This window comes from Oryctolagus cuniculus, chromosome 1 (assembly GCF_964237555.1).
Source record: "Oryctolagus cuniculus chromosome 1, mOryCun1.1, whole genome shotgun sequence".
Taxonomy (NCBI): domain Eukaryota; kingdom Metazoa; phylum Chordata; class Mammalia; order Lagomorpha; family Leporidae; genus Oryctolagus; species Oryctolagus cuniculus.
Genome location: NC_091432.1, coordinates 183325488 through 183352809, shown reverse-complemented (window position 1 = coordinate 183352809; position 27322 = coordinate 183325488). Strand labels below are relative to the sequence as shown.

At 38.7% G+C, this 27322-nt stretch overlaps 1 protein-coding gene across 4 annotated transcripts in view; it reads left to right on the top strand.

Annotated features, from left to right (window-relative positions):
- The window catches only part of MLLT3 (MLLT3 super elongation complex subunit), a 392438-nt gene that overhangs the window by 305189 nt on the left and 59927 nt on the right, over positions 1-27322 (top strand). For all 4 annotated transcript variants that reach the window (XM_070052927.1, XM_070052921.1, XM_051857400.2 and 1 more), the window contains one exon: positions 18508-19227. In XM_070052927.1, the coding sequence (XP_069909028.1) occupies positions 18508-19227 (720 nt within the window). The remainder of the gene's footprint in view (positions 1-18507; positions 19228-27322) is intronic.

Below are 27322 nucleotides of genomic sequence, written 5' to 3'. Positions count from 1 at the left end.
AAAAAAAGTTTATTCTTTGAAAGGCAGAATTATAGAGGCATGGAAAGGCAGAGGGAGACAGAAATCCACCATCCTCTGATTCATTCCCTAATGCCTGCAACAGCTGGGGCTAGAACTCCATCCATGTTTCTTACATGGATAGCAGAGGCCCATGTACTTGGGCAATCTTCCGCTGCTTTCCCAGGCATATTAACAGGGATCTGGATAGGAAACAGAGCAGCTGGGGCTAGAACCAGTATTTACAGCGGATGCCAGAGTCATAGGTGGCAGCTTAGCCTGCTGTGCCCACAATGCCAGCCCCTATATTTGCTCTTTAATAAGTGCTATTATTTTGAAAGGCAGTTATTCATACACACACATAAAGTGAGGCCAAGAGAGATCTCCCTTCCCTGATTCAATCCCCAGATGCCCTCAATATCTTGGGTTGAGCCAGGCTGAAGCCAAGATCCTGGAACTCAATCCCAGTCTCCAACAACATTGGTCAAGACCCAAGTGCTTTAGCAATCACTTACTATCTCCCAGAGTGCACCTCAGCAGGAAGCTGGAATTAGGACCCAAGCTGGGGCTCAACATTATGGAATGTGGCAAACCAAGCAGCATCTTTAAAAAAAAAATATTTATTTATTTGAGACGGAGAGACAGAGGTCTTCTATCTGCTGGTTCACTCCCTATATGGCTGCAATTGTCAGAGCTGGGCCGATCCAAAGCCAGGAGCTGGAAGCTTCTTCTGGGTCTCCCACATGAGTGCAAGGAGCCTAAACACTTGGGCCATCATTTGTTGTTTTCCCAGGCAATAGCAGAGAGCTGGATCAGAAGAGGAGCAGCCATAACATGAACTGGTGCCCATATGGGATGCCAGTGCCAGCTCCCCAAATTTCCATTTTATTTCTTCTTTTACCTGTATATTATCTAGAAATTATATCTTTACAATTCCAAATATATGGAGTTTTTTAAAATACAATAGTTTCTAAATTTTACTTTACTTGTATTACCATAGTTTCTTCTTGAACTCATTTTTTTTTTTCTTCCTGTGGTATATCCTGTAGAAGTTTTTACTGAAACTCTCCTAATCATAAACTTGCTGAATTTTTGTTAATCAATAGAAGTGTCTTTGCTGGTTATACAATTCAAGGTTCTCACTTATTTTCATTTCAGTGCTTTGAAAGTGTTTTTGTGTTGTGGAGTCTGGTGTCAGTCTGAGTTATGTTAGGGTGTGGATAGCAACTGCCTCTTTGGGGGTGACAATCATGATTTTTAGCATTTGCTTCTTTGCATGATATATATACTCTCACCATGTAATTTCACGAAGTGCAGAGTTGGGAACAGCACAAAATTATGAAATATTTTCACCATCTTGATATAATAGAGATGATTACTTCAAGAGTGTAGATAATACATAGTAAAATAATTAGAAAGTGATGATTTTTATCCATTTCCTCTGCTTTTAATGTTTCTCTACATGTAATATTATGTAATTTCTAATAATGGTCTTATTTATGTGATACATCTTTATTTATACAATGTGTTTATTATTTAAAACTGGCTGACAAAAATTCCTGAAAATTTCAGAGTTGTGAAATCTGTCAGCCAGCTCTAGTGCATCACTAGTTACATGCTCTTTTTTGCTTGTTTGAAAAGTAGAGAGACACATACAGGGAAGGACAGAGCTCTCATTTAATGGTTCATTCTATAAATTCCTGCATTGGCTACAGAAGACCAGGATGACTTGAAGCTAGAATTAGAGAATCCAATCCAGGAATCCCTTGTGGGTTGCAGGAACCGAACTGCTTGAGCCATCGCCACTTCTTCCAAGGGTTCTTGGCAGGAAGCTGGAGTCAGGAGCTGGATCTGGGAGTTGAACCCACGTCCACTAATATGGGATGCAGTTATCATAACTAGCAATTTAACTTCTAAGCTGAATGCCCACCCTATTTGTTCTTTTTTAAGATCTCTTATTTCTTACCGCTTTTGCAATCTTTCTATCTTAGTTTTTTTTTTTCATTTTTAGTACAATGCATCTAGAAATAAATTCCTTGAATTTATATCACTTTAATATATTTTTAAAATATTTCTTTATTTGAAAGGCAGATCAACAGAAAGAAGGAGAGATAGAAAGAGATTTTCAACCCGCTGGTTCATTTCCCAGATGGCTGCAATGAGCAGGGCTGGGTCAGGCTGAAGCCAGGAACTAGAACTCCATCCTGGTCTGCCACATGGGTGGCAGGGGCACAGGTACTTGGGGAATTATCTGCTGCCTTCCTAGGCACATTAGCAGGGAGCTGGATTGGAAGTGGGACTTCCTGCTAGAACTGGAACCAACACCCTGTATGGGATGTCAGCAGCACAAGCAGAGGATTAACCCATTGCCCCACAATGCCAACCCCATCATTTTTTATATTGTACTTATACTTTCTATGTATTCATGGGTATTAGCATGTTTGGAAAATTCTCTCAGCTATTATGTCCCTTTGTTGTTCTTTCTGGGGCTCTGACTAGATATTTATTGTTTTTATTCTGTTCTCCCAGTCTCATAATATCTTGTATGTTTTCCGTTTTCTGTGTCTTTGTGCATGTTCTGGTAGTTTATACCTGTCTTCCAGTTCACTATTTATTTTCATTTTTGGTCAATCTGCTGTTTAGTTAATTATGGTTTTTAAAAATTCATGAAGTTTTATTTATTTTCAATGGCTTTGTCATTCTTATTTATTTTTAAAATTTATTTGAGGGACTAGCATTGTGTTCAGTGGGTTAAGCTCCCACTTGCAACGTCGACATCCCATATGAACACTGGTTTGAGTTGTGGCCATTAAGGGAGTAAACCAGTAGATGGAAGATTTTTCTGTCTCTCCCTTTCTCTTTGTAACTCTGCCTTTCAAATAAATAAATGGATTTGAGAGGCAATATGTACACAGAGCAGAGAATGAGAGAGAGAGGGGGAGAGAGAAAGAAATTTTCTATAAAGTATGCAATGGCCTGGATCAAATGGGCTGAAATCAGGAGCCAGGAACTTGACAGTTTGTCCCATGTGGATGGCAGAAACCCAACTATCATTTTTTTAAAGATTTATTTTATTTATTTGAAAAGCAGAGTTACAAAGAAAGAGAAGGAGAGAGAGAAAGAGAGAGATTATCCATCCGCTGGCTCACTCCCCCAAATGGCCATAATAGCCAGGGCTGCACCAGCCAAAGCCAGGATCCATCCAGGAGCTTCATCCGTGTCTTCCACATGGGTGCAGTGGCCCAAGGACCTGGGCCACCTTCTGCTGCTTTCCAGGTGTATTAGCAGTTGGATCAGAAGTGGAGCAGCCAGAACTGAAGTTGGGATCCATATGGAATCCTAACGCTACAGGCTGTGACTTAACCAATTACACCACAACAGTGGCCCCAGGAACCCAATTATTTGAGCCATTTTCACTGCCTCCCAGGGCCTATAGAAGCAGGAAGCTAGGGTGAAGAGTCAGAGCTGGGTATAAACTCCAGGTACTCTGATGTGGGATAGGCCTCTTTTTAAAAGTATTTTTCATTTCATTTGAAAGGCAGAGAGAGCAGGAGAGTGCACAACCTTCCATCTTCTGGCTCATTATCCAAAAGCTCCAAACAGCCAGGGCTAGGCCAGGTTGAAGTCAGGAACCTGGAACTCCATCCAGGTCTCCCATTTGAGTGTCAGGGAACCAACTACTTGAGCCTTCATCTGCTGCCTTCCGGAGGATGGATTAGCAGGAGGCTGGTTTGGAAGCAGAGTAGCAGGATTCTCATATGGAATGTGGGGTCCCAAGCGATGATTTAACCAATTTATTAACACTGACCCTGGTATATAGGCATCTTAACAGACCTCGTAACCACTATGCTAAACATCTACCCCATAGTATTCTTATTAATGTATTGGTTACTGTTTTAGATTCCAGTGTTCATTGTTTTATACTTCACAGTTATTTTATCTTCTGTACCTGGTGATTTCTATATCTGAGATACTTAAGGCCCATTTACCCCAGATCATGATAGCTTCTTTTTTTGTGCTCAGTGATAGAAATACTTTAAACTTCCAAATTTCTATTTGATTTAGATGAGTTTGGGGAATTCTGAAGCTTAGATTCAGAGTAAATTTTTCAAAGAGTAGATTTGCAAAGAATTCTCCTTTGTTTCTGTGAGGCTCTGAGATTTAGGTCTCTAAATATGCTATAGGCTCTAGTCTTTAAAAACGCACAAGAAACTAGATGTATTTGTGCTTCTCCGGTAACCTCATCTCTCATGCCTGATTATAGTTCACAGTTCACATTTTAACTTCTTCCTTTTCTCTTTGTGTTTCTCTTTCATGTACTCTTTAATTTGTATTTTTTAAAATTATTTGAAAGGCAGTCACAGAGAGAGAGAGGCAGAGGCAGAGAGAGAAGTATTCTATCTGCTGGTTCACTCACCAGAGGGCTGCAATGGCTGGAGCTGCGCTGATCCGAAGCCAGGAGCCAGAGGCCTCTTCCAGGCCTCCCACATGAGGGCAGGGGCCCAAGGACTAGGGCTATCTTCTACTGCTTTCCCAGGCCATAACAGAGAGCTGGATTGGGAAGTGGAGCAGCTGGTACTCGAACCAGCGCCTATAAGGGATGCCGGCACTGCAGGTGGCAGCTTTATCTGTGATACCACAGCTCTGGCCCCTTTCATGTACTCTTGATTCTTGAAGATTTCCCTTAATTTTTTTAAATTAGCTCATCAATTAAGAATTTTGTTGTAATTGTCTAATATCTAGTTTAATCCTAGCAGGAGCTCCCAAAGAGTCCACCATGTTGCCCAAATTTAGAAGGATTATTGTTTAAGTCAATTTCCCATCACTATAGCAAAATACCTAAGAAAAGCTAATTATAAAGAGAAAAGGTTTGTTTTGATTCATAGTTCCAGAGGTTCTCAGTCCAGGATGGAGTGGCCCCATTTACTGGGCATCTTGTGAGAGCATCTTGCTGGGAGAGTCCAGAGGTGGCTCAGAGCATTACATGGCAGGGGAGGAGCATGTGCATCTGTGCCTGCCCTCGTAAAGCTCCACCCTGATAACCTAATCCAAAGGCCACCTCTAAGTACCACAATCAGATTTTCTACCATTTGGCATCATTAAAATAAAGCTTTGGAGACCAGATTCTTAACATGTGAGCCTTTGGGTTATATTCAGCATCCAGACAAAATATCCAGCCATAGCAATTATTTCTCCTGAAACTATAGTGTGTCTAACAGTTTTAGCGTAGTTATTTACATAGGCTAGAGACCCAATAATTGAGTAAGTGTTGAGAGAAGGTGACAAGATAGCATAACCTTAACTTTATTTCCCCTTTGTGCAATTGTGTCCCTGGGCTTCTCATGTATGTCATACATTTATTAAATTTGGTGTGATTTTTCATCTTATACTTCCAGCTACTCATTTGTGATTAGTGACATACATTGAAGATTGACTATTCTCTGTAGCAATTATTTATAAAGTCTCATAGTCAAAAATCAAGTTTGTACTAAAATGGAAATTGTAGTGATGATCTATCAGTATGATTTTAAGCTTGTTTAAGAGAACAGAAATTTTACAAAGTCAAATATACCTAAACCTAGAAAGAGAAGTGAAATAATTACTCTGAGTTTCAAGTTTCAAACCACAAAGATAAACAGAAATTGCCTGAAACTACAGTCTTCTAAATATAACTTGCTGTTAATGGTACTTAATTAACATTTAGAATTTGAACCATATGGGTAGGTGTTTATCCTAGCAGTGAAGATGACAGGACAATCCTGTCCCACATGGGATTATCTGGGTTTGATTCCCAGCTCTGGATCCTGAGTCCAGCTTTTCTGTTAATGAAGCCGCTGGAAGGCAGCAGTGAGAGCTCAGGTAATTGATTTCTTGCCACCCAAATGGGGGATGTGGGCTGAGGTCCAGGCTTGGGATTCAGCCCAGCCCTGGCCATTACAGACAGGCATTTGAGGAGTGAACCAGTGGATTGGAATTCTCTCTGCCTATCTGTCTCCCTGCCTCTTTTCTTTTCAATTTAAATAAATAAATGAAACATAGAAAGCCATAGAGTAGTATTTAAATAGGAACATTCTGGGGCTGGTGCTATGGTGTAGTAGATTAAGGCTCCACCTGTAGTGCCAGCATTCTACATGGGTGCCAGTTCAAGTCTTGGTTGCTCTACTTCTGATCCAGCTCTCTGCTAAGGGCCTGCGAAAGCAGCAAAGGATGGCCCAAGTGCTTGGGCCTAGTTCCTGGCATCAGATTGGCCCAGCTCTAGCCATTGTGGCCATTTGGGGAGTGAACCAGCAGATGGAAGACCTCTTTCTCAGTCTCTTCCTCTCTCGTTTGTAACTCTGCCTCTCAAATAAATAAATAAATCTTAGAAGAAAAACAAAGAAGCATGGTGATGAAGGCTATGGGCTTGGAGTTAGGCCACCTGGGCTTGATTTTTAGTTCTGTCTTCTAACTATATAGATCGTTGACCACATTGTTAACTCTGCCTCAGTCTCCTCACTTACAAAATTGCACCAATAGCGACTATAAGATTGTTGGATTCATAATTTTCCCGACTTCTACGTCAGAGTCTGAACTAGTAAGCATTCAGTAGCTATTACCATTGCCACTGCCACCATCACCCCCCAGTGCCATTGTCTTGTGAATGGAGTTTCTTCTCCCTCTGTCTTCTCCAGCTTCTACCACATTGCCTCCAGATGACCTTCTTAAAGTGAGCAATTCATTCTGAATGCTTCTTTAAAGTATTTAAGTTGGTCTCCTTTGCATCTCAGATGTAACTGCTCCTTGTAGCTGTTGCTAGATGCCAGTCTGTCCTAATAAAGAACTTACAAAACCATAGCTGAGAATGGCTGAGAGGGATCTGTTCCTGCTGTCCAGACTCTCCTTGATGGCCAGCATCGTCTTTTGACCCTCTTTTTTGTTAACATGGTGTTTCATGCTTTGCTTCTTTTGTCATTTGTACCAAACCCAGCCATCTGTATTTCTATACATGGGGTTATAAATGTGTTGGTTGACTGATGTCAAGCAAGTGACAGTATTTAAGAATGTGTTTCTTCAATTCTGTAAAATTTCCTGTTGCTCTTCTCTGATCAGGTGTAGAAATAGCTTTATTCATTTGTTTTTCCTGAGCTGTTTATTGGGGGGTTTATTGTAGAACTTCCTCTAACTTCCTCTTGAATCTCACCTTAAAAATTGGGTCAACATGAGAGTATTTCAGGCATGGAAAGCCAAGACACTCTGCAAAAAAAACAAAAAAAAACAAAAAAAAACCACACCAAACCTAAATGAAAGATCTCTGCGAGTGAGATCCCAGTGGAAAGAACAGGTTTTCAAAGAAGGAGGTACCTTTCTCTGAAGGGAGGAGAGAACCTCCACTTTGACTATGACCTTGTCTAAACAAGATAAGAGTCGGAGAACTCAAGGGGCTTCCATAGCCTTGGAAACTCATGACTGGTGCATAGGGAGATTACTGATGCCATAAACAGGAGTGTCAATTGGTGAAGTCAACAACAGGAGTCACTGTGCACTTACTCCTCATGTAGGATCTCTGTCCTTAATGTGCTGTACATTGAGGCTTAATGCTATAATGAGTACTCAAATAGTATATTTCACTTTGTGTTTCTATGGGGGTGCAAACTGTTGAAATCTTTACTTAATGTATACTAAACTGATCTTCTGTTAAAAAAAAAAAAGAAGAAATTAGCAATTCCCAACTTGACTCTCGCTGGGATTAAACATGACAATAGATCTGATCTGATTTCATCATCATTTAAAAAATCATCTATTATTTTTCACTTTATGTTTCTGTGTGGGAGCAAACTGTTGAAATCTTTACTTAATGTATGCTAAACTGATCTTCTGTATATAAAGAGAATTGAAAATGAATCCTCATGTGAATGGAAGGGGAGAAGGAATGGGAAAGGGGAGGGTTGCGGGTGGGAGGGACGTTATGGGGGAGAAGCCATTGTAATCCATAAGCCGTACTTTGGAAATTTATATTCATTAAATAAAAGTTAAAAAAAAAATTGGGGCAAACATAGTGGGTGTTGTGGTGCAGCAGGTTAGACCACTGCTTGGGATGCCTGCATCCATATCAGAGTGCCTGTAGAATCCCAGCTACTCTGCTTCTGATCCAACTCCCTGCTAATGCACTTGGGAAGCAGAAAATAAGTCTCTTTTTTTTTAAATAGGCACAACATTATTAAAAAGTCCAAACAAAATCCTCCAAAGCATTGTGTCCATAGCAGAGACCTTTTCTTTTTCTTGCTCGTGTGTATATAAATATTTCATGCTCTTTTCTGTGCACTGGCCACTTAAATTGTTATTGAATGAGAGTCTCATTGCTGTTCTCAAGTGTCATGCCCCTTGTTCCTGTGCCCTGTTCTTTCAGGCCCCTACTTAATGACTGATCAGTGTTAAATTTTGGCTCTCAGTGGTTCTGTTTTTTTAGGCTTGATGTTGAAATACATTTTTATTTTTTATTAACTCCACCAGTTGTTGAAATATATTCTGCTTCACAACCTTATTGTCTCACTAGTTTTTAATAAAACATGTATGGTATCAAGTCAAATAGTGATAAACAGCCCATAGAAATTATCAATAGTACATATTGCTTTGTTCTTCTTTCTTGGCTCTATTTCTGTCTCTCTCTCTACTGCTTTGAACTGTTTGGTTGTTTCTTTTGGTATATAGTTACCTATTTTGAAATATTTATGCATAACTATCTTCTCATTAATTGCATTCTTCTTATGGCAGAGCAGGACTAACATTCAATGAATGATGACTTCAGGAGACTTCACCTCTTTTAGTTGATGTAGGAAAGTAGATTATAGATACCCTGTAAGTCAGAATTAACTTGATAAATATACATTTAAGGGTATTATACAATTAAAGCATTGCTGTTAGTGAATTTTTCTTTTACTTTCTTCATTGTAGTTAGTATTATATTGTTTGTGTATTTTGTGGATATTTTCCTAATTTCTCAAAGTAATTACTGTTTATCTTTGTGATCTTTGGGCTTTGTTTCTCTCCTTTCTCTGTGCTGCCACTTAAAAGAAAAATCAATGCAGGGGCTGGTGCTGTGGTGCAGTGGGTTAATCCTCTGCCTGTGGCACTGGCATCCCATATGGGCGCCGGTTCTAGTCCTGGCTGCTCCTCTTCTGATCTAGCTCTCTGCTGTGGCCTGGGAAAGCAGTAGAAGATGGCCCAGGTCCTTGGGCCCCTGCACCCACATGAGAGACCAGGAAGAAGCACCTGGCTCCTGGCTTCTGATCTGCGCAGCTCTGGCCTTTGTGGCTACCTGGGAAGTGAACCAGCAGACGGAAGACCTTTCCCTCTGTCTCTCCCTCTCACCGCCTGTAACTGTCTCTCTCAAATAAATAAATAAAATCTTAAAAAAAATCAATGCAATAAAGGATTTAAATTTTCCTTTGAGCACATGTTTTTCTGTGCCTGTAGGTTTTTTTAAATTTATTTATTTTTAGTATTGGAGTGCTCTTTTCACTGTTTTCCTTTGATGTGATTTTTTTGTCTTTATTTTTCTAATTTTATGAAAGTATGGTCAACTAAAACAATCTATACAAACATTTAAAAAGGAATATTTTAAAGTTTATGATATCTTGTGATTGATTTTGTCAGTTCTGTGGACACATACAAAGTATAAGCTTTATTCAAGTGATAGAAAGTTCTCTGTAGTTACTAATTAAGTTTATGGGTTATTTCAGTAAAAATGACTATCTGTTCTCATTTTTTTTTTAAGATTTATTTATTTATTTTAAAGGTTGAGTGATAGAGAGGTAGAGTCAGAGAGAGACTGGTGTTCCGTGTGCTGGTTCACTCCTCAAATGGCCGCAAGGCTGGAGCTGTCCTGGTCTGAAGCCAGGACCAGGAGCTTCTTCTGGGTCTCCCACGTGGGTGCAGGAGCCCAAGCACCTGGGCCATTTTTACTGCTTTCCTGGGCCATTTTTACTGCTTTCCTAGACCACAGCAGAGAGCTGGGTTGGAAGTGGAGTAGCCAGGACTCCAACACTTACCCATATGGAATGCCAGCACTGCAGGCAGAGGCTTTACCCATTACACCACAGCCCTGCCCCCCCCCCCCTTTTTTTTTGACAGGCAGAGTGGACAGTGAGAGAGAGAGACAGAGAGAAAGGTCTTCCTTTTGCCGTTGGTTCACCCTCCAATGGCTACCGCAGCCGGCGCACTGTGCTGATCCGAAGGCAGGAGCCAGGTGCTTCTCCTGGTCTCCCAGGGGGTGCAGGGCCCAAGGACTTGGGCCATCGTCCACTGCAGTCCCTGGCCACAGCAGAGAGCTGGCCTGGAAGAGGGGCAACCGGGACAGAATCCGGCACCCCAACCAGGACTAGAACCCGGTGTGCCGGTGCCACAAGGCGGAGGATTAGCCCATTGAGCCACGGCGCCGGCCTCATTTTGTTTTATTAGGTCTATCCATTTATGATGAAGATACTGATTTTTCATTTAAATTAAATATTTTAAAGTTTTTCCTAAATGTTAAATTTAGCTTTTTATATTCTATATTCTCTTTAGTACCCTTAATGTTGAATTCTAAGTTGTCTGATAATAATGTGGCATTCACACTTCTTTTCTTTTGGGTGACCTAAGAAATATATAAATTTTGAAAGTACAACTTTTGGATTATAGCAGTTCTTCCCCCCATAACTCTTCTCCCACCCATAAACCATCCCATCTCCTATTCCCTCTCCCATCCCATTCTTCATTAAGATTCATTTTTAATTATCTTTATATACAGAAGATCAACTCAATACTAAGTAAAGATTTCAACAGTTTGTACTCACACAGACGCAACTTGATCAGCCCTTGTCCTGACTGTCAAGGAACAGCGGTTCTTTTTTTAAAAAAAAAAATTATTTAGGGGTCAGCGCTGTGGCTTAACGGGTAAAGCCAAAGCCTGCAGTGCCAGCATCTCATCTGGGTGTGCCGGTTCAAGTCCTGGCTGCTCCACTTCTGATCCAGCTCTCTGCTATGGCCTGGGAAAGCAGTATAGGATGGCCCAACTCCTTGGGCCCCTGTACCCACATGGGAGACCCAGAAGAAGCTCCTGGCTCCTGTCTTCGGATTAGCTCAGCTCCAGCCATTGCAGCCAATTGTGGCCAATTGGAGAGTGAACCAGCAGATGGAAGACCTCTCCTTCTCTCTCCCTCTCTCTCTCCGCCTCTCTCTGTGTAACTCTTTCAAATAAATAAATAAATGTTTAAAAATTATTTATTTGAAAGGCAGAGAGAGAGAGAAAGATACTGAGAAGGGAAGGAGAGAGAGAGGGAGATAGAGTGGGAGGGAGAAGAGAGATTGATGGATTGCTGGTTCACTCCTAAATGACCACAGTGGCTGGGTTTGGGCCGAGCTGAAGTGAGGAGCCAGGAGCTCCATCTTGGTCTTCCACATGGGATGCAGAGGCCCAAGTATTTGTGCCATCATACTGCCTTCCCAGGCACTTTAGCAAGAACTGGACCAGAACTGTCGCTAGGAGCAGGTTAGCTTGCTGTGCCACAATGCTAATCCTATCTCTTTATTTTAAGCTTTCTTTTTTTTTTTTAAAGTTCATGCAAAATTTGTATTATATCATTTTATTTTTTTACCCTAATGCCAATCCAGACAGAGACATCACAAGGAAAGAAAATTGCAGGTCAATATAATTAATAAATATAGATACAAAAATCCTTAACAAAATATTGGCCATCTGTATCCAGCAACATATAAAATGAGTAATACATCATGACTATGTGAGGTTAATACCAAAAATGCATGCTTTTGTCTTAACATTTCAAAATAAATAAATGGAATGCACCAGATTTGTAGAATAGGGGCTACAACTACATCATCTCAACAGAAATAGGAAAACTATTTGACAAAAATCAACCACCCAGCCATGTTAAAATCTCTCAATAAATTATAAAGGAAATGTAATGTAGCTTTTCTTAATCATTGGACTTTAAGTGCTCCTTCAAACAAAGTGACCTTTGTCTTTAAAGGCTGGCAGTCTATCTTTTAGTGGGAGAATTCAGCTCTTTAATTTTTATTCTGATACTTGCTTTTGTTACTTTCTTTTTTTCCTTATTTGTATTTGTGACTTTTTTCATTTTTCTTAATTTCCTTATATTTGCAAGTTAATATTCATTTCCCATTCCTTCTTTATTTATGGGACAGTTTTTATGCACTTTTCCATTTCATAACTGTCCACCTTCCCTTTCAGTTGCTCATAATTCAGTTTATCTTCTACTTTAACAGGAAAATTGATACCAGTATTTTCTTTCACCTTCACCTTCAAGTCCTTTCCCTTTCTGTTTCTAAATTTCTGTAGAGATGATTGAGTGTTTTAGGGCCAGGTTTTTGTTTTACCTTTTGTGTCAGGAATCCATACTGAGCATTATGTTGCTTCTTCATATGGCTCATTGTCCATTTAGATTTACTTCTGCATAGAGTTCAAAGTACATCACACTCCTATTTCTTCCCCATTTCCATCTTCCCACTAGAAAAACCACATCTTCTGACTCAGTTATTGTTGTCAGAATCCCCTCTCGAGTACTTTCCTCAGAGTTGGTAATGGGCAATGTGCCTTGTGGAAATCCTTAGATTTTTGGCAAACACTTATCTTATACTTCCTATGTGTAGGGCATTTGGGTTGTAACCACCCCTAAAGATTACTTACTTATGTAATAGAGAGGAGAGACAGATCTTTAAAGCCAAGGATCAAAAATTCCATCCTGGTTTTCTACATGGGTATCAGGAACCCAAGTACCTGGGATATAATCTACCACTTCCTAGGCACATTAGCAGAAAGCTGGATTGGAACTGTGATTAACCTAGACTTGTACCAGGTGCCCTGATATGGAATGTGGGCATCCCAAGTGGCAGCTTAACCCACTGCACTGCAACACCTGTCTTGGCAGTCCCCCTTTATCCTCAGTTTTGCTGGCCACGGTTTCAGTTAACAGTGATCCACCTCAGCCCAGAAATAGTAAATGGAAAATTCTAGAAAAGTATTTATAAGTATTTTAATAACCTATTATGTATACTGTTACATTTGTTTTATTATCATTGTTAATCTGTGCTAGTTTATAAATTAAGCTTTATTATAAGTATATATGTAAGAAAAAACACAGTATATACAGGCTTTGCTACTATCTGCAGATTCAGTCATCCACCGAACGATTTGGAATGTCCCCCCAGGATAAATGGGCACTGCTGTGCCCCCTTTTCTCCCAACTGTCTACATGTTACTGTTGTTTCATGTATATTCCAGTGTTACAAATGAGAAGTTCAATATTAATTTGATTCTTTTTCAGTTTTTAGTAGTTACTGTTTCTGACAAATTGGCTGTGATCTTTCTCCTTAAAGTTTAGAAATTTTAGTGCCTAAGTTCCTGAGTTTATGTCTTTTCTTATTAATCTTGCCTGGATCTTAGAGAAACTTGTGAGATTGCATTTCAATCCTTTCTTTAGATTGAAATTTTCTTACCACTTAATTGCTAGTTTTTTGTTAGCTCCTTCTGTAGAGTCTCCTCGAAGTCTTCCTATGGCTGTGTATGTTAAGTTGCCTCCATCTGTTCGTCAAGTCTCTTTCCTATTACGATTTTCATCTCTGAATTTTTACTTTCTGCTTTGAGATTTCTCCTAGCTGATCTTTTGTAGTGCATTAGAATCTACCCTGGTATCTACTGAATCCTTTGACAATTGAAAGTATTAAAATTTTCTGTCATTAAAGATGTTTTTCTAGAAACTATATTTTATGTATTATGTTCTCCTTCAGTGGGTCATACTGGTTTTTCTCTTTCATGTTTATTGATTTTAATTTTATTAAAAGGCAGAGAGATGGAGAGATAAAAAAATCTTCCATCTGCTGGTTCACTCCTTTTTTGCCTGCAACAGCTAAGGCTGGGCCAGGCTGAAGCCAATCTAAGAACTCAATCTAAAATTTTCACTTGAGAGGCAAGGACCCAAGTACTTGTGCCATGGCCTGGTGGGTGTGCATCAGCAGGAAGATGGAATCAGAAGTGGAGCTGGGACTACAACCCAGGCATTCGGTATCCTAAGCAGCATCTTAACCACTGTGTCAAATGCCTGTCCCAGTTATACTGTTTTTGACCTCAATATTTTGTTTTTCTTCTCTTCCAGAAGATCTGTTAGACCTGTTCCTCCCATTCCTTCCCATCGTTAGGTGTTTTATTGTTATGTGAATCAGGATTCAGGTTGAGCTCTTAGGGGACTTCCACTTGTGGTAATTTTTTAAGTGATGAAAAATACAGTCATCTTACTGTGCACTAGAGTGCACTGTTATCTTTCCTTCTGAGTCTGGAGGACTCTGTCCCTTTCTTCTGGTCTCCTTACATTGCCCATCTCCAGGAGCAGAGTGGGTTCTCCCTCCTGCTGAGTGCCACTGGGGTCAGCAAGGCGGGCTGTACTTGTACAGTAATCTATACATAAAGCCCTCTGTGTCTAGTTGGAGCCCAGAGTAGAGAAAGTCCTGTCTAGCCATTTCTCTCAAGACTGCCGTGAGCTAGAGGCTACATTTGTCAAACCCCACTGTGTACTGGCTCCAAAGCTGACTGGTTCTAGAGAGATAAATGGGGTTGGATTTGGGATTGAATGGGAGAAGGTAAATCAAATTCAAGACTCCCTCCCACTCCCCAGAATCTTGAGTTTGGTATTTTATTCATAACCTTACATATATCTCATCCTTTTGCGTCATTTGTCATGTGTTTAATGATATTATCAAAGAGATTTTATTTTGGATGCCTATCTTTGACCAACATGGTTTGTTCAACTCTCTGACATATAACCTCTTAGACTATCATGCAAAATATCCTTGTAAAATACAGTTTGAACTAGTAACCTATTTTGGGAGAGTTTATTGGTTTTGACAAAATTCTTCTGGGGGAATTTATTTGTCATATGCAAATTTCATTGAATAAAATATGACTGATCTGAAATCTTGCTCAAAAATTAAAATAGACACAGGAAGAGAGCTAGATGGAAGAAACAGGAGCCAAAGATTCAGCTTTGAGTTGTTATCAATGGTACTGGGGAGAAAATGTGGAGATAAGACAGAAGTGGAAAGCCACATGTAATTAGAAAACTTTATTCAGGTCCATAGTTACTGCCACTTCTTTTCATAAGTGGTCTATTAAAGTTGCTGACAAGTAGTATTAGAAGAGATTATACATTAAAGAGAGCCATTCTTTTCTAGAAAATGCAAACAAGGAAGAACTCCATAGACTCTAAATAGATGAAAGAAAATACTGTACCTATGTTTGCAGGTTGTAAAGTTATTACACATGTATGTATATTTATATTTCAGTGGTCATTTGCCTTAAATATTTGAAATTTGAATTATGTATACACATTCACTCTGTCTGGGTTGCTTGATATGCAGTTTGCCCTAATCTGCCTCAGGCAAAGAGAATTTGAATTATACAACGTGTAAACTTCACATTGCATGGTAATTAGTCTTCACTGCTCAGTGGCACTTAATATTGAGGTTAATGGCTCAGTAGAAATGTTAAAGATCCACTGAATAGATCCCCTGTATATATGCGCAATGGATAGGCTGAAAATCAGTGAAAGCTTTTATTCTGTGTCAGTGACAATTTAATGCTTGACTGTGTATTTAAGTCACTGTTTTGCATTTATTATATATATGAATATAGGGTCTAGTGGCACACATTTGAACTTCACCATTTATCACAGGTCCAAGCTGAAGAAAATGCTTCCCTATAAAATATAAATTTTCTCTTTTTGTTTTGTGCTCTAAATTTCATTCCGGCACACCGGGTTCTAGTCCCGGTTGGGGCGCCGGATTCTGTCCCGGTTGCCCCTCTTCCCGTCCTCCAGCTCTCTGCTGTGGCCAGGGAGTGCAGTGGAGGATGGCCCAGGTGCTTGGGCCCTGCACCCCATGGGAGACCAGGAAAAGCACCTGGCTCCTGGCTCCTGCCATCGGATCAGTGCAGTGAGCTGGCCGCAGTGCGCCAGCCGCGGCGGCCATTGGAGGGTGAACCAACGGCAAAGGAAGACCTTTCTCTCTGTCTCTCTCTCTCACTGTCCACTCTGCCTGTCCAAAAAAAAAAAAAAATTCATTTCTCCAGAACCTTGTTATGAAATGTGCCCTCTCTCAGTTCTTTTAGCTTAAAGAAAGCTTTTTAGATGGTAATTACAAAAGGGGAAGGAACAGGATGGTCAGTTCACTTGCTTGTGCCAGGATCTGTTGAGTGAAAAGGTAATAGTCCACATTGAATATCTAGGTCAACACAATTATATAAGATTATATTTCAGAATTTTGTACCTAATGATTTATCTGTATAATTATGACAAGAACTTAAAACTTTTTATGATACAGTGTTATAAGTACCACCGTGTACCTTATGTTAAAAATTCAAGTTTGTTCTATAACAAGTTTTGAAAATGAATCATAGAAGGACCCCTATAGACTTCTTCCTTGTCCCCTTACCCTGGCACTGAAATATCACTGTTTTTAATATTACAATCAGAAACATGTAGGTAGGTTAAAAGTTACATACTTTAAATATTTCATTTATAAAAATATATATAAAATTCCATGTAGGCTGAATATTAAACAGCAATTCCTAGGTATGCTAGAGCCATAATTAGAATACTGTTTGCAAATTATCAAATTTTAGTGAGTCAACAAACCAATTTTAAAAAGCTCAAGAATATTGGATTTCAAAATGCTCTCCCTGAATTTACTTTGTCCATTATACTTTATTTTAATTATTCATAGTATTGTTTAACATGCCAGGAGATGTCTTATAATAGAATTTGTAAAATAATGAAATTTCAATAGTATGAATCCCATTTTTAGCATTCTGCTTGTAAATCTCAAATTAAGATATTTTGTAAGGAATCATCTAGTATGATGTATTAAAGCATATCTTTGTTTAGTAATTTTACACATTTTAGAATTTTAAAACCAAATGCTCCCTTGAGAGAAATAATTGGGATAATTTGATATATGTCATTTTGTTGTTGAGTAAATAAGAAAAATTGGTAAGAGCCAAAAGTGCATATTCCCAATAATATAGAGCAGTACTCTTCTCTTTGAGGTACAAGGATCCTTTCTGATGCTTATCCAGAGAGAGAGAGAGAGAGAGAGAGAGAGAGAGAATGTGTGTGTGTGTATTTATAGATCTAGTAAGTAGATTGTTCATTTTAGTGAAAAAGATAGCCCTTTAGCCCCTGCCTATTGTCTTTCTTGCATCACACTAAATATTTAAGCAAGACAGCATTGGTTTATGTATCATTGGCCTCAAGTGGATAACTTAGAGGTGAAAGATAATAAACAACCATGAAGATGTAAATTCTAGTTGAAAATTTGGGATTTATTTGTCTTTGGTTCCATTAGGAAGTAGAAGTAAGAAAGAAAGAGCTCTTCTTTTAGTATCAGTGTGGATTTTTACATGTCCAAAATCTATTTCTGATTTTTATTCTTATTATTAATGGTAGAGGCTCACAAATATGGTAAGTATAGACTTAGATTTCAGTCCTACATAGAAAGATTACATGTTTAAATATGTGAAAAAATACTTGAAATAGGCAATAATTTCTCCCTTTCTTATGATTACACAATAGTATTTGTGACACTTTTTAGCTTATTTGACGGTCAGGTAAAACCTTTGTTCTATTAGATTCCTTTTTGCACCTCTAGCAGGTAAAAGACACATTCTTTAAGGATAAAATTTTAGCCAGCATAAAATGTAATTTCTTTTTATCTCAAATTGAGAATCTTTTCTTTCTTCTTTGGGGGATCTTGTGATTCTTAATGTTACAAAATCACTTAAAATTTAGTATAACCAGGGCTCACAATGGGACTATGTGATATTCTTCTGCCTTTTCTCATTCTTGTGGTATAGGCTGCTGCTCCCCAATTTATAATTTGTGCTTTATTACCATACTTTTTAAATTTTATCCTGGTCTGTGACTCTTAAGTCCCTTTTCGTTCTTCTGTGTCTAGTAATTACCTGTGTATCTGGCAGAACCTAATTCAGGTATTGTTTCTTGTCCAAAATAAAATCAAATAGTACCCTTTTCCTGGTTGTTATGGCATATGTATAAGTATATATGCCATATAATACATATTATACAGTTGACAAACATTAACTGTGGATATGTCATAGTTATTAAGTGTAAGGGCCATGTAGGTTCCATCTTTGTATTTGCTAGGACAAGTATTGAGTTAAAATTTGTTGATTTGGGATGTTTAAGACTGCATACTTTGCATGATCATGAAAATAGCTTATCTCATTAAACTCTGATCATAGTAACCCTTCCTCCCTATACTTCTCACATACCGTATTCCCACCTATCTTACTGTGGTTTCTGGTAGAATGTTTTTTCTATTTTAAAGATAGCTTGAGAGCAGTCAAAGAAGGATCATTTCATGTAGATTGGACTCAAGGAAATTGGCTTTTGACTCTTCATTGCTATTTAGTTTTGAGAGTTTCCTTTACTTCTCCCCTTTTTCCAGGACCCTAATAGGAGTATTCATACCAGCAGCAGCAGCAGCAGCAGCAGTAGCAGCAGCAGCAGTAGTAGCAGCAGCAGCAGTAGCAGCAGCAGCAGCAGCAGCAGTAGCAGCAGCAGCAGCAGCAGCAGTAGCAGCAGCAGTAGCAGCAGCAGCAGCAGCAGTACCAGTTTTTCAAAGCCTCACAAATTAATGAAGGAGCACAAGGAAAAACCTTCTAAAGACTCCAGAGAACATAAAAGTGCCTTCAAAGAACCTTCCAGGGATCACAACAAATCTTCCAAAGAATCCTCTAAGAAACCCAAAGAAAATAAACCACTGAAAGAAGAGAAAATAGTTCCTAAGATGGCCTTCAAGGAACCTAAACCCATGTCAAAAGAACCAAAACCAGACAGTAACTTACTCACCATCACCAGTGGACAGCAAGACAAGAAGGCTCCTAGTAAAAGGCCTCCCATTTCAGATGCAGAAGAACTCTCAGCCAAAAAAAGGAAAAAGAGTAGCTCAGAGGCTTTATTTAAAAGTTTTTCTAGCGCACCACCACTGATACTCACTTGTTCTGCTGACAAAAAACAGATAAAAGATAAATCTCATGTCAAGATGGGAAAGGTCAAAATTGAAAGTGAGACATCAGAAAAGAAGAAATCAACTTTACCACCATTTGATGACATTGTGGATCCCAATGATTCAGACGTGGAGGAGAATATGTCCTCTAAATCTGATGTGAGTAGTCCTATGGCTTTCCTCACCTTCATTACTAGTTTTCCAGTTTCAAATCAGGTAGCTTCACAGTAAAGAACAAAGGATGAAAATGAATGCTGAGCCATAGCATGATAGGGTGGCAGTGGGAGTGGTCTAGAAACAAATTTCCTTAACTAATGAAGAGCAGGATATGAACACATTAAGAAATCTGCAGATTATTTTTTTTGGTTTCAATTTAAGGAAAGATACATATCTTTATATAGAATAATATATGACTATTGCATAATAATAGCTCATTTGAACAGCAGCAGAAAAATTGGTGCTCATTGAAGCTTTGTTACTATGCTTTTCTATGATGATATAGGAAAATGAGAGTACAATAGTACTTGAATATGCAAGACAATAAGTTTAAAAGAGAAACTTAGAAAATATACAGGATAGCTATGATGTTGACCTTTTGATCATTGGAATGAAATCAATTTGTACATATCTGGAAATTGGTGATAATATTTAACAGCTTTATTGAGTCAAAATTGGTATAACAATATACATTAAATGTACAATTTGATACATTTTGTATTTATATGCACCTGTATTTTGAAAATGAAATATTTAATTTTTTTCCTTCATTGTGCAGCCACTGATTTGGAAAGGGTGAGATGTTTGACCCTCAACTACGAGTTTTTGCTAATGGGTAGGGCTTTTCTTGTCAATGTCCAAAGGAGCATCTGACCCATCTAATACCCCAAAGAATGCTATTTGATGTTGAGATTTTAACTTATGATTACTGATTAACTGGAAGGGATTTCTGGTTATCTATTTTAACCTACTACCAATGTAAGGACTCTTGTACTTCTAGTGACAGGACTGTTAGAAGATATTCAATTCAATTTAAAGAAATAATCATTATTTACTATGAAGTCATCATGTGCTCTTTTTTTCTGATTTTGGCCTTCTTCAGTTATTTATCAGTGATGATCAGTCACAGCTGGCTTGTCAGTATTTTTAGAAAGTGTTTAAAGAAGATGTCTTGATAAAAATTTCTGGCAGTTTGCCCCTCTCTGAAATACTGGCAAAGGGGAGGAGGTCTTAGTAGCAGACTGTCTGTCCTGGGTATATACTGTTCTGGGTGAAAATCAAACATGGTCAAGACATGGGACATGGTGACCATACTAGTCCCCAGTGGTCCAAAGACTACTTCCTTCTCCTCTACTCTCTATAAGTAATCTAAAAATTTTAATAGAAGCTCAGGTTATGTGCACAGTAGCATATAAAGAATTGGAGATTAGATAATTTGTTCTAGTATTTGGAATAGGCTAGACGTCATAGTCTGTGAAATGGAGATGAGAATTGAATGGGTTTATTCTAATGTCTCATGTAATCTATTTTTCCTTCTTTGCTTACCTCTGCACTTAATTTGAAAGTTATTTTTAATGCAGCTATCATTTGGAACTTTTTTGGGAAATTTGACTTTTGTTTCTGATCACCCTGAAATACTCTTAGTATGTGAATAGTTTATCAAAATTGTCAAGTTTAGCAACTTTGTCTTTCTGTATTTTGACATGTTGTGATTCTTCTGGAACAGAAATTTTAAAGTGTGAGTTGTGATTCACTGGTGTGCTATGAAATCAATGTAGCATGTCATCAGCAACATTAAAAAATCAGAATACATTGTAATAGCATGAGTAAGTAATGGTGTGTGAAAATTTTATTTAGGAGGTATATCTTTCATAAATTATAAAGATTGAAATTTTGAAGGATGCCTTTTTACAATGTTGGTTTGTGAGGGGACCAAAGACATTTGTGAAGCACCCAATGCTTTTTCTACTTGAGATTATCACAGATTGTCTTCCTCTTTAGGTAATTCTGTTTGTTCTCCTTTTGTTTGCCTCTTGCTCCCTCCCTTTTACATATGACTTAGAATATATTCTTCAACTTGCTATATTTATCCAAAGCAGTACCTTTAAAAATCTTCTGGCACAAAGAGTTAAAACCATATTTCTTTACAGTAGGTAATAAACTTTCAAATGGTATATGACACATTACAGCTGCAAATCCAGTAATTACAACAGGTATTTTTTTTTTAATGTGTTCCTTATTAGTGCATAGCATTGCAGAAAAATCCTCAAAAGGCTGTGGGGTTTTCTTTGGGCATAAAACCCAATAATTTTAATTTCCCTATTAGTCTTCTGATAATAGTAATTCTTTTATTGTAACTGCTGTTGATTATATTCTGTAGCAGAAGAGAATTGATAAAAGTGGTGCTTTAAGCCATATGCCCAAAAGACCTTTCTACGAGCAAAGGAGGAGAAGAGAGCCTGAAATTCTGTCTATTCAGTAGTAAAGGTAGCCTTTATTTGGACTGTCTCCTATCCAGCATCTCTCCTTTGGGCAGGACAGAAAAACCAGGAGGCAATTATAATGGAGAACACTGAGCACCCCAGAGCCTCCCTTGGCCAGGGACTGATTTGGTGGCTTGTGGCAGGCCAGCTTCGGGGGGCACTGTTCTCATTCTGCTGGGTGTGAATCCATGAGTAAGTGAGGTCAATTAGCCAGATCTTTCTGAGGTCCTTTCTAACTTACTTATTTGAATATGAGCCAGATTTATGTTCATTTGTGGGAGATGGTTGGTGAGTAATTTTAAACATAGTGGATAGAGATCATAGACTTGAAAACAGAAAGAAATCATGATTTTGAAAAATTAGGAACTGGCACTGTGGCATGGCCAGTTAAACTGTCACTTGCAATGCTGGAATCCTGTATGGCCACCAGTTTGAGTCTGGCTATTCCACTTTCCATCCAGCTCTCTGATGATGCATCTAGGGAAAGCAGCAGAAGATGGCCCCTGCACCCAAGTGGGAGACTGGATGATGTTCCTAGCTCCTGGCCCAGCTTCAGCCATTGCAGCCATTTGGGGAATGACCTGGCGGATGGAAGATCTCTCTGTCTCTCATACTCTGTCTCTCTATCTCTGACTTTCAAATAAATAAAATCTTTAAAAAATAGTTTGAAGACTTAGGAAGATTGGGGAAAATGATTATTTTCCTGTGGTGTCTATAAAGATATCTCATCTCAATACAACCCCTTATAAATAAAAGGAAAAATGGCTTAAAGATGTTTTTCCATAATCAAGTTAGATGCAGGTTTAATGTAAAATTAAAAATCAGTACTATTAACGTGGATTAGGAAGCTTAGATTTTTTTTTCTATTTATCTGGCTCTTGGGTTGATTTTTGTTGATTTTGTATAAGAGAAGGCTATGTTTCAAATCCAAACATCACCAGTGATCCTGGGCAAGTGATTTAACCTCTATTTCTTACTTTTCTCTTTTGTAAAGTAGAGATCATAATAGTATCTATTTTGTAGGATTGTTGTGAAAATTAAAAAAGTCAATCTGGGTAAAGCAGTTAACATACTAATCAAAAAATGTTAGCTAGCTATTGGGAAACTTTGTAACTTGTAGTTTTGAAAGTGATGTTTTGATATTAAAAAATATTACAGAATTTGTGTCCTTTTTCTCAAGAGTGTTGGTTTTTATGCCTTAAGGGGAGGGAGATATACTTGGAGTATGCCACTTTGCTCTGATTTTTGTCTTAGGGAGGCATCTGGCCTTGATATTCATTTACTCAGTTCGTGGTCTTTGGAAAAACGTAGGACAAATATTCTAAATTTTAAAGCAAAAGGTAAGCCAAATTTTCCCAGAATCTCTTAGCTTTCTAATTAACCGAGCTGAAGGACAAGAACACAGCTAGCATTGCACTGGGTAGGTATATGGTAGTTTTTAAAATTGCTGTTACAGGCTGGTGCCGCGGCTCACTAGGCTAATCCTCCGCCTTGTGGCGCCGGCACACTGGGTTCTAGTCCCGGTCGGGGCTCCAGATTCTGTCCCGGTTGCCCCTCTTCCAGGCCAGCTCTCTGCTGTGGCCAGGGAGTGCAGTGGAGGATGGCCCAAGTGCTTGGGCCCTGCACCTGCTTGGGAGACCAGGAGAAGTACCTAGCTCCTGCCATCGGATCAGCGCAGTGCGCTGGCTGCAGTGCACTGGCCGTGGCGGCCATTGGAGGGTGAACCAATGGCAAAGGAAGACCTTTCTCTCTGTCTCTCTCTCTCTCACTGTCCACTCTGCCTGTCAAAAAACAAACAAACAGAAAACATATATTTGTTTATTTGAAAATGTTCAGAGAGAGAGAGATCTATTTTCCAGTTGCCAGTTTACTCCCCAAATGCCCTCAAAAGCCAGAACGAGGCTGTACAAAGACAGGAGCCAGGAGCGCCAAATCTGCCAGGTAGGCCATTAACTGCTGCCTCCCAGGCATATTAGCAGGAAGCTGGATTGGAAGCAGAGCAGCTGAGACTTGAACCGAGCACTTTGACACAGGATGTGGGTATCTTATGTGGCAGCTTCACCTACTGCGCCACAGCACCTGCCCCTGCCCCCAAATGGTTTATCTTTGAGTTAGTAAAACCAAAAGAATAATTTTTAAAGCAGTTCTCATAAAAAAATCTAATATTGTCATGTGACAGTCCATCAATAATTTTTCCATACAAAAGAAATAGAAGTGGGGGAAAGAGAATAGGGTAAGAAGATAGACAGTTTTATGGAGAGTGAACATTTAGTCAGTACAAAAAAGGCAAGACACAAGGGAATGTTTTTGTTACAAATATTTTACATTTAAGAACCTAGATAATTGTGACTGGAGGAAAGCAGTTCTGGTTTTAGGAATTCATCACTGGGGGTGAAATAGTCCACTTTATTTACTGTTTAGTACATAAGTAACCATTACTACTGGTGACTGACTCTAATTGGCAGCTGGAAAGGATGAGTGAGTGTATCAGTATGTGCTAAAATTTTATAGTTGTGGTTTGTGTTAATCTATGTAAACTTTAAATGATGATAAAAAGAACCCAAATGTCTTTCACCCCTTCTATAATCCTGCAGCTTTTGTTTTTCATATAACTCAGCTTCTAAAGGGAAGCCTATGAAATTGATCTTTTTTGTAATACAAAGATGTTTGTATTTATAGCAAAGAAGGAGGTAAAAACCAAGAAATAAAAATTGAAGTAACAGTTGATCAGGTTCAGTTATGGTAGTAATTTCCTTATCTTTGCCTGCATATTTTTGGCCTTGCTTTGTAAAGATTTAATCATAATTTACAAGTATAGATGTTAAAAGTTCTAATTATCTCCCTGTGAAAACAGGCAAATTACACTTGGTAAAATGTTCAGTACTTCAACTTGTAGTGTAAGAGATGAGATTTCAATCATATCTTTTGATCGTTTTGCCTTACCAATGTGTTTTCTTGGATAAAATCTTGAGGGAGAAAAAAAGGAAATCTCATTAGATGGTAGCATTTTTGCTGGGAGTGAATGGCAGTTCAGATACAGAATAAATACTTCAAACCCTTAGCAGAAATTGCTTTGGAAAAGAAAAAAAGCAAGAAGGAAAAAGAAACTTCCCTTCTTTTGTTGTGCCTCATTTCCTCCAGCCCCACCCTGTTCATTGCCCTGCTTAAACTGTCTGGAGCTGGCAGTAAATGTCCTGCTGTTGAAGCATTGGCCTTAGGTTTTTCTGTGATGGGAGGCTGTGGCAGTCAGAGAAGAAGGTCTTTATTGTGTTTTCAAAGTGGCTTTTTAATGGCTTGTAATTCCAGCACATGCAAGGGTTGTAAAGTCTGTAAGGATGGGGGAGCGAGCAGCTGGAGAGGCCATTCATTACAGGGCTGCCCTGGCTCCCCAGGGGGGCTCTCATTCGGCGCTCCTGTTTTCTCTGTTTTATAACTGGAGGTAAAAATACCTGAAGGGTTGCAATTCTTCCTCTGGTAGATCCAACACAGTGTGGAACATCAATTAAAACAATTGGAGGAAAGTTACTTTGCTGGGTGTGTGCAGCCATCTCACCTGACCCTGTGTGCTAATACTTGATCTGTTTCCTGTGCTGGGTGTGATCAGATTGAGGATGATACTCTTGAGCCAGCCAGCTGTTCCTTTATTCATCCATATCCCTGGCTTATTGGACAAGAGGATTTGAAGCAGTTAAAAGGGAGATTATTTTAAAAATTAACTGTTAGTGTTCTGTTTTCTTCCTTGTTTCTATGCATACTAAGCTAAGTGTGAATATCTTACTTTTTAAATTAAATATTTGATTAGAAGCCCTTGGGTAGCAGAGGGTTGTGGACAGGGGCTCTGTCATTGCAGTTTGTTATCAACAATGGCCCAAACTCAGGTTTTTCACTCATGTCTATTGAGCCATATCTCTCTCCCAATAAACCCCGTGAACATTCTTCAAGGGCACTGCATTGCCTAAATTGATACATAATTCTTTTGCACTTATTGCTTATGTAATTGTCCCATCTGTCACCTTTAGACATAAAGCTAACGATCCAAAGATGTGAGTTAACATGATCTAGGAAAGACCAGCTTCACCATAGAAGAGCAGTGCCTTATACTTATGGCTAGACTAACTATGGACCAGTCATGTTTCTAAGCACTTGATGGTGTTTTAATTCGTTTTACCCTCCAAATAACTCCATGAAATAGATATTATTAACATCATTTTCTAGATGAGGAACCTCAGGCTCACTAGCAAATTTGCTTAAAGTTGCCATGCTTAAAAGTGATGGCACCAGAATTTGAACCCAACTGGTAGGGAGCAAATGTAAGATGTTGAAGAGACATAAATTTTACTTTTCCGTGGATTCAGATGAAACTTGCAGAGATGTACTTCATAAAGATGGATATCCTTGATATCTCTTATTCTTGCGTCACTTATGAATCACATTTCTTGGCCCTTTTGGTTTAGGCTTTGCAAATAGCGCTTCAGAAGGTGACAGGTTGTCTTCAGAAGTAGATTTGGTATGTATAGCCAGAATGGAAATGTGAGCTGGGAAACACCCAGGAACTTCTGACTTCTCATACACACCCATTTAAAAGTAAATAGATCATGGTTCTAAACTGCACATTATTCTATCATCAAGATTATCTCCCTGCTCCTAGAATGTTTCCCACTAGCTTTTGCAAGGGAATTTATGTTTAACAGAGCTGAGCTGCAATATCAAGCTTTCCCAGAAGGTGCCACCAAATAACAAATGGTGTCCTCCAGCTTGGCAAGTCCTGTTTTTTAATCATCTGGTTACATTTTGTAAATTCATTTGATAATCTCTCTAAGTTTTTCAAAATGCAGACTGCGCTTTCTTTGAGGAGACAAGATAGTGCCATGGTGTAGGTGGAGTGTGGTTTTCTTTTGGTGTCTATGTAATTATTTAAGCAAGTTTGAGAAATTGTTCTCAGTGGGTAACAATTTATGACTATAAACTTTCAAGGCAGTGTCAAGGCCCACAAAGAAAAATTACCCCTAAGAGACTTCTATGGGTCACTAAAGGTGACTGCACAGTGAGACGTTCCCAGATAAAGTCAAAGATCCTTCTATTAGGCAGGAGAAAATGGAAAAGCATTTACCAAAGTGGAGACAATACTTTTTGCCTTTGAATTCTGAAGACACAGAGAATGGGGACAAGGGTTTCTGGGGTAGGGAGAAATATTCAAAATATCTGGCACAGAGAAGGAAATTTCTTTGCCTTCTTCCATCATGGAAAGGAAATATATGCATGTGACCCTCAAATGCGACTTAACTAATTGAATATATAAATTAGTAGAGAGCCTCTGGTTTGGGATATCAGTGCTTACATTCATAGTATTATTTTTTAAATGAAATTGTGGACCCTTGTTTTGTTTATGTGGCTCTTCTATTTTTTTTTAAAAGTATGACAAATCATCCTGTCACTGTTAGTTTCTTTTCAATGTGTTTGATTATTTATAATATTATTTGGTTACTATAATGATGTTCAATTCCACTTAGCAACAGTTATGTGGCAAGTACTACCTGTGTTGAAGCTCTAAAATAGGTGGTACAGATGGCTTTGCAAGAAAGAGGGCATGAGTTAGTGGAAGTGAGGGTGTGGGATTGTTAGGAGGAGGTGTTCTTTATAGCAGGAAACAACCTGAAAAAAAACTGATGGCAAATGTAAAAAACCCATGTTGTTATCATTGAAAATGAAGAGAGGTCTTGTAAATAAGACCCTGTGCCTCATTTAACAAACTGGTTTATTGGAAATGAAAGAAA